The sequence below is a fragment of the Centropristis striata genome, chromosome 8, assembly GCF_030273125.1.
Source record: "Centropristis striata isolate RG_2023a ecotype Rhode Island chromosome 8, C.striata_1.0, whole genome shotgun sequence".
Lineage (NCBI taxonomy): Eukaryota > Metazoa > Chordata > Actinopteri > Perciformes > Serranidae > Centropristis > Centropristis striata.
The window spans coordinates 3060781-3069145 of NC_081524.1; the positions used below are offsets into that span (position 1 = coordinate 3060781).

Genomic DNA, 8365 nt, shown 5'->3' on the forward strand with positions numbered 1-8365 from the left:
ACACATCATTTTTTAAAAAGACACAAAATTACCAAAAAAAGACACAAAATTACAAAAAAAGACACAAAATTACAAAAAAAAGACACAAAATGACCAAAAAAATACACAAAATTACTAAAAAAAGACACAAAATTATTTTTAACTAACCTGTTAGCTTCATTAGTATCACATTTGACTGATTGAGATCATTTAGAAACCTTTAGACGGATGAAAATCCTCCATATTTTACATTTTTTGCAGCTAAAACACACATTTCCAGTCAACTTCCGCACTGTCCGGACCGGATGGCGGCTGTCCCGGGACGGGCAGAGCCCATATTTAACCACACTTTAACGCTTTCTTACCGCGACTCCGCCGGGGCCAGCACCGTATCCTGGATAAGCCATTATTAATATTATTATTATAATGAGATAAAAGGATAAAAAGCGACAAAAAGAGCGAGAAGTGGAAAGGTCCAGAAACAGCGTAAGGACTGAAGAGGGTGTGCCCGCAGATGTAAACACACACAAACACACGCAGAGGAAAGAAAGATGAGCTTATAAAGTGTTACAAATGTTCCCAAAGACACCGGAGCGGGTCTGTGAGTGAATATTTCCCGGGACGGAGAGAACCAGAGTCCGGGAGGAGGAAAAAAAAGAGGCAGAGATAAAATAAAACCTGCAGGAAGGTTGTTAAATGTCCTGTTTCCTCCCCGCTGCGTTCTGATTGGCAGACAGCGGCCACGTGACTCCACATCGGCCAATCACATCAAAGCACTTGCGACAGAGGAATTTTACAACAACAATAAAATAATAAAAACAATAAAAACAATCAATGGAGGCCTGATAGCATTTTACAACAATTATGTATTATGTCATGCCGTTCAGGAAATTATATGTATATATATATATATATATATATATATATATATATATATATATAGACATACACATACATATATATATATATATATATATATAGACATACACATACCTATATATATATATATATATGTATATATATGTGTGTGTATATATATATATATATATATATATATATATATATGTATATATATAGGTATATATATATATATATATATATATATATATATATATATACATACACATACCTATATATATATATATATATATATATATATATATATATATATATACATTCACACATACACATACACACACACACACACACACACACACACAATAATTTCCTGCACGGCATGCCATAATATATATATATATATATATATGTAAGCCTAATAGCAACTGATCCAACAAGCATGCAAACAAAAAAGCTTTGATATATATAATTATTTCATTACGACAACAAAAAATAAATAATGCAGGCCCAATAACTGATCAGACATGTACACTTACAAAATAGCTTTTTTTTTTATGACAATACAACTTAAAACAATTATGCAGGCCTGGTAACAACTGATCAGGCATGTGCACGATCAAAACCTAAACCCTCCGTTTTTTCTAAATTGACCGAAAGCCCAAACCTCAACATGTTTGAAAAATATATATGAAAATATATATATATATATATATAATATATGAAATTTAATCCACTTTTTCAACCCTTCTACCTTGGTTTAAGCCATATATTTACAGCTGTATTAGCAGTATAAAACCAGCAAAATACTGCCCTCCAAATACTAAATATCAAGCTGCAAGCATCAAACTATAAATACAAACCAAAGTTTGACAAAAATAAAAACATGTTCACTGTGATGGATTAAAGTTGACTTTTCTTTTTACAGACGAGTGTCTTTTTGTCATTTTGTGTCTTTTTTGGTCGTTTTGTGTCTTTTTTTTAGTCATTTTGTGTCTCTTTTTAGTCATTTTGTTCCTTTTTTGGGCCATTTTGTGTATTTTTTGGTCATTTTGTTCCTTTTTTGGGCCAATTTGTGTCTTTTTGTGGTCATTTTTTTTGTCATTTTGTGTCATAAAATATAAAAAAAATATATAAATGCACAGACAAAGAGGTGTTTAAGTTGTTGTCTGCTACATTATTTGTACGAAATTTGTCGTATCAACTGGGTTTGTATGATCTGAACTGTGAGATTCTGTTCAGTGAGACAACATGCATGTTAAATTGGGTGTTGCAACTCAAAAAGGTTGAGAACTGCTCCTTTAACGGGAGGCATTACATCACTAGCTGACAATCTGCCCCATCAGCTTGTTCTCTACAGTTTCCTCCTGCTGCGTCCAGAGAAAACCATCTGTGGCTCCATCTCTCTGCTCTCAGAGCTGAGAGGAAACAAACAGTGGAGGCTGAGATGTTCAGACTGAACCCGGACTGTTGGCTCTGGTCGCCCTCACCTCCTCCTTGTCTCCATCCTCCACACTCAGGGAGCTTTGCTTCAGCCGAGATGAACCACCAGGAGGAAGAGGAAGAGGAGGAAGAGGAGGCAGGAGAGCATCCTGCTGCTTGCTGCTACACTACAGGTCGGTTTAACATGAACTATTATATGTTAACCCTCTGGAGTCCATCTATTTATTAAAAATACACCTTTTATTTACTTATTTACTTTATTTATATATATATATGATATGTAGACAAGCTGAGAAAGCCAGTTAAAGTTCAATCATAGGAGCTTTCACAGTGTGACATTTATGTTTCTAGACCATTTATAAAATGTGAATTTTCTTTCTACAATGAAAACTATTACTATTTTTAATTCATATGCAAATGGACTGTTTTGTAGTTGTATTATTTATTATTTTTTCTGCTGTTTTTGTGTGTATAAATGGTTAAAAAAAATGGTACATTTCCATAGACACCTGTGTCTTTTGTTTGTATTTTGGGTTCCTGGCAGCTTTATACTTTGTTAATTAAAATAAAATGAAAAATCTGACTGATAGCCAAGTTTGTGTGGAGAAAAAGGAGCCATGCATGTGATGTAAGGACAGACTGAAAGATGCTGAACAGAAATTTGAACCAAAATCTCCTGGACTTCAGAGGTTTAAAGAAATGTTTGTATCTTGTCACAGACACGCTCCTTCATTCAGAGTTCCCTCTGCTCTTCTTAAAGCTGGTGGACTCTCAGGAAGCAAAACACTATAACTTAAAGCTTGTGCACGGGGCAAAGAAAAAGAGGGGTAGATAAAAAAACAAGCAACTCTCTTTTTCCAGAATCGCTGACTTCACCTTTAAATAAATTATCGATAAGATTATTGTCGTGTTCAGCCTGCAACCCAACTCATTATGTTACATCAAAATAATCTGGATTTAATTTGGCTTTATATTTATCACTAGGTGCATGTTTTTTGTTTGTGCATGAAAAACCTCACTCTCCCCGCTGTGTGTGCATGCATGCATGTGTATTTGTGTGTGTGTGTGTGTGTGTGTGTGTGTGTGTGTGTGTATGTGTGTGTGTGTGTGTCCTGGTCCAAACCCAGCAGGTCTCATCAGCGTGTGCAGGAAACAGACGTTCAGACATGATGAATCAGCTGTGATGTGCTTTAACCAGCCATGCATGTCTGATGGGTCTTAAAAGAGGGAATAAAAACATTTTTATGGGAAAAATTGGGCTTTTTTTCCCTTTTTGATCCACAGCAGGTTCAGGTGGATCCAGGTTTTTACATTTTTAATTAAAAAAAAATTAAGTGAGGTGGAGTTACAATTCATTGAATGATTTTTGAAGTAAATGTTTTGTATAATTTGAACTAGAATAGAATAGAATAGAATGCCTTTATTGTCACTATACGCATGTACAATGAGATTTGACAGCTGACTCCAAAAAGCAGTGCGACAATAAATAAAATATATATAAAATATAAAAATATATAATATAAACATAAACATACATAGGCAAGTAAATGTAAAGAAAAATATGTACGATAAAATGTAAACGTAGGCCAGAAAGGGAGGTGAGGTGCACAGTCTCCAATTTAATTTGCCAGAAGCAGATATGATGCTATGCAGTGTTCATAAATATATTGCACATTGAAAGATGAATTATTGCACAAATTATTGCACATTGCCAGTGATAGTATATTTAAAAAAGAAGAAATATTGCATAGTAATGAAGTCCATATGAAAATCAGTGCATATGAGAGTTCACTCTACTACTAATAATAATTATAGTAATGATAATGTTTTAGAATTATAAAATTAAACAAAATGGGCTTAATAAATGCAAATCGGTTCCCAAATATATATAATAGTCCTTTTTATAATATAAAATATTAACCAAAATGTTAATAAATATATAAATGCAGCAGTCTGAGAGGAAGTACAACTATAATAAATAAAAAAAATGGGCCTAATAAATGCAAATCGGTTCCCAAATATATATAATAGCCATTTTTTATAATATAAAATATTAACCAAAATGTTAGTAAATATATAAATGCAGCAGTCTGAGAAGAAGTAAAACTATAATTAAAAAAAAATGGGCTTATTAAATGCAAATCGGTCCCCAAATACATACAATAAGCCTTTTTATAATATACAATATTAACCAAAATGATAATAAATATATGAATGCAGCAGTCTGAGAGGAAGTACAAATATAATTATAAATTTTTATTAGTATCTTTAGTGAGTTTATAGCTCACCAAAATGACACAAAAAGACACAAAATGACAAAAAAAAAAAGACACAAAATGACTGAAAAAACTTAATTGCTCTAGTGAGTTTATAACTCCTCACCTGTATCTGCAGGTTGTGATGACATCATCAGCCAGGATCCTCGGTGGGCCCCCGCTGACCCCCCCCTCCACTCAGGGGTCCCCAGCAGCTCCGGCCCGGCTGGACGAGGTCCCGGTGCTCCTCAGCAGCCAGAAACAGTGCTGGGTGGCGCCGGGGGAGCCGTGTGGCAGGTTGCTGGTGGCGGTCGGTGCTGGGAGGGTTCGGGGATGAACCCCCAGGGATGTGTTTGTGTTTATGGGCAGAGGGAACCAGAAGGTTTGGGGCCCTGCTGGCCTGGATCTCCATACGTCTACTACGGAGGTGAGTCAGGTTTCCTTCTGTCTAAACGTAACAAAAATGATAAAAAATTAACAGAAATAAAATGCTCCATCAGTGGAAGCAGGTCAGTCTCATTGAGATTACAAAATCTCTTTTCAAGGGAGCAAAATAAGAGTGATAGTGTTTCAACAACTTACAGTGAAAAACAGCCAAAAATGTAATAAAACCTATGCACTAAAGCAGAGGTCTCAAACTCAAATTACCTGGGGGCCGCTGGAGGCACTATCAAAATGACCAAAAAAAGACACAAAATAACAGAAAAAAAACCCTAAATTACTTAAAAAAGACACAAAATGACTGAAAAAACACTTTAAAAAAGTCACAAAATTATTTTAAAAAGACACAAAATTACTAAAAAAGACACAAAATGATTGAAAAAAGACACAAAATTACTAAAAAAGACACAAAATTAAAAAAAAAAAGTAATCAAAGGGACCTTCCACACACAACACGGTAAAGTGCCATTCATATAAAAAAAGGGCCACAATTGGCTCGCGGGTCGCGAGTTTGAGACCCCTCCACTAAAGCCTTTAAAAGTTCAGGTTATGAGAAGTTTCACATGTTGGCAAAGTTTTAAATGTAGTCAGCCTTTATTATTATAGTGCAATCCAATAAATGTGACTCTGTGTTGCAGAGAGTTTAATACTTTTCCTGGTGTCACACTTTGTTTGGCGGCTGTCCTTCATCAGGATACTTTAAGGACTCTTCCCTCTGTTGTGCCGAGACAACACCCAGAGGCCGACATGCCTTTATAATTATAATGCTTATAATTAACAGCCATCTCTTAGAACATACCGTACACGACAGAACAAGCGACTGACTGGCTCTGCTGCAGTGTTATATAACTGGTTATAAGACAGAAATCACAGAAACTGGAGCCGCTGTGGACAAAATATTTAATAAAAAATAAATAATTAAGTGTTTGGCTCGATACGAAGGGACATTTGTATATATATTTAACCTTTTCCCTGACCTGATGCTGGCTGCAGTTTGATATGCAGGATGTTCTGGTTTATTCTGTCCTCCTGTCTGCTGGGAGTTTGACTCGGGGAACGGGTTTGACTTTATGTTAGATGGTCACTGATTGGCTGACTCAGCCGACCTGATTTCCTCAGGTCGGCTGAGTCAGTGATCTCTTTTAAGTTTCTTCTTAAAACATACTTTTATCGAAGGGCCTTTTCCTGATTTTACCTGAACTTTCCTTGAATTGTCTTCTAATCGCACAGAATGTTGTCATTTTCTTATTCTACAGCCTTGGTATTACAACAGTAACACTACACTTTGTAACCTGTGTTTAGAAAACTTTCTTCTGGTGTTTGCTTCCTGCAGTGAGGAGGAACCTGGTGGTTGGAGTGGAGGTGGTGGAGGAGGTCGCTGTTGAAGACACTCTAGAAGTAATGTAAGTGTTGATATTAGGGCAGTTATGCCAATTGTACCATTGATGCAATGATTTTCATGCTCTACACCAGGGGTCTCAAACTCTAATTACCTGGGGGCCGCTGGAGGCAGGATAAAAAAAAAGACACAAAATGACCAAAAAAAGACACAAAATTACAACAACAAAAAAAGACACAGAGTGACTGAAAAAACAACAAATTACAAAAAATACACAAAGACAAAAAAATTCACGGAATTACCAAAAGGCACAAAATTATTCAAAAAAGACACAAAATGACAGAAAAAACTAAATTACTTAAAAAAGACACTAAATTACAAAAAATACACAAGATTACAAAAAAAAAAGACAAAATGACTGAAAAAACACTAAATTACTTTAAAATACAAAATGACAAAAAAAAATTCATGGAATTACCAAAAGACACAAAATTATTCAAAAAAGACACAAAATGACAGAAAAAACTAAATTACTTAAAAAAGACACAAAATTACAAAAAAGACACAAAATTACAAAAAAAAAAAAGACACAAAATGACTGAAAACATACTAAATTACAAAAAATACACAAGATTACAAAAAAAAAGACAAAATGACTGAAAAAACACTAAATTACTTTAAAACACAAAAATGACAAAAAAAAATTCATGGAATTACCAAAAGACACAAAATTATTCAAAAAAGACACACAATGACAGAAAAAAACTATATTACTTAAAAAGACACAAAAATGACCAAAAAAAAAAGACACAGAATGACCCAAAAGACACAGAATTATCAAAAAAGACACAACATTATTTTAAAAAAGGACACAAAATTACCAAAACAAGACAAAAATTACCAAAAAAAGTAATTGAAGGGACCTTCCACACACAACACGGTAAAGTGCCATTCATATAAAACTCACATTAAACTTTCATATCAAGGTGGGGGCCACAAAATATCGTCACGAGGGCCACAATTGGCCCGCGAGTTTGAGACCCCTGGTCTACACTTTTGGCAGTTGCAGTGTGGTTCAGAGCAACACAATCATAGTGTTCCTGTCTTTTCTCCTGCAGAACAGAGGACATATACACAGCTGATCTGCTGGACCCTGAGCTGCTGCAGGAAACTCAGCTGTTCCCCACATGAGCCCCAGAGTAACTTCCAGCTGGTCCAGTTTCAACTGTATTTCACATATTTATCAAATTTGTTTATTTTATACATTTCACTTTCGTTGTGCCTGACATGCTGTTAATCTTTGTTTTTAATTGAAGTCTTTGTCAACTGCGATATAAAGGATTTATAACAGAAAACAGAATAAAAAAATGACTGATTAATTTGACTTTTTATGTGTTTATGTGTGAAAAAGCCTGAATGATTGGTGTGTTAATGTTGGCTCACCTGATGTGGTCGTGCACATTTAAACACAGGATCCAAGAGGCCGTTCCAACAATTTATTTACACAAAGTGGTTTCACTGGTCAGCATGGATGGATGGATGGATGGATGGAAGGTTTTTTCTATACAGTGAAATACAAAATAAAATATTACTTATCTGAAAAATATCAACCAAATGATAACGATAATGATAAATTAGGTTAACTCACTTCCTTAATGCATCCACAGTGGGTTTTCATTTACTCAAAAACTGAGGAATAAACTCGGGTATCTGTTATAAAATAACACAACAATTACTTTCAAACAATACATGCCATATCATTCTAAACTAAATTAAGTATCATGAACTAACAAAATAACTGTAGATTTACTCACATCCATTCTCTTTGTTCTGGCTGGTGGTTTGGAGGGAAATCAGAGGAAGGCCTGGAGGGCGGAGCTATTTTGTATTAAAATGAGACGACTCTCACCTGATTTGTTAACTCAGAAAAAAATCCTGTGGCAACATTATGGTCTCAATCGCAAGTTTCTTCTTCAAAACAATATGAAATAATGATCCCATTCAGGAGAAAACAGATGATAAAGCAGGGTATGATTTGATTGACAGGTGGCTG

The 8365-nt window shown here is 34.8% G+C and overlaps 3 protein-coding genes across 5 annotated transcripts in view; 2 read left to right on the top strand and 1 right to left on the bottom strand.

The window, feature by feature from the left end:
• Positions 1-715, bottom strand: part of LOC131976282 (sorcin-like) — a 28619-nt gene extending 27904 nt beyond the window's left edge. The window contains exon 1 of one of the 3 annotated variants that reach the window (XM_059339236.1): positions 345-715. In XM_059339236.1, the coding sequence (XP_059195219.1) occupies positions 345-386 (42 nt within the window). In that variant the 5' untranslated portion in view covers positions 387-715. The remainder of the gene's footprint in view (positions 1-344) is intronic. The other 2 variants (XM_059339237.1, XM_059339235.1) reach the window with 2 other exon arrangements.
• Positions 1-8365, top strand: part of LOC131976252 (NACHT, LRR and PYD domains-containing protein 12-like) — a 177852-nt gene that overhangs the window by 43925 nt on the left and 125562 nt on the right. The gene's annotated exons all lie outside the window — the stretch shown is intronic.
• LOC131976281 (uncharacterized) lies at positions 1961-7691 on the top strand. The gene is made up of 3 exons (XM_059339234.1): positions 1961-2450; positions 4672-6376; positions 7431-7691. The coding sequence occupies exons 1-2, from the start codon at positions 2282-2284 to the stop codon at positions 5136-5138; spliced, it is 636 nt and encodes a 211-aa protein (XP_059195217.1). The 5' UTR covers positions 1961-2281; the 3' UTR covers positions 5139-6376; positions 7431-7691.

What these genes read in the sequence shown, in the direction of transcription:
- LOC131976281 (XM_059339234.1), top strand. Translation starts at nt 2,282, where the DNA reads ATGTTCAGACTGAACCCGGACTGTTGGCTCTGGTCGCCCTCACCTCCT. An exon ending in TGCTTGCTGCTACACTACAG is followed by an intron (nt 2,451 to 4,671) that starts GTCGGTTTAACA and finishes CTGTATCTGCAG; the next exon opens with GTTGTGATGACATCATCAGC.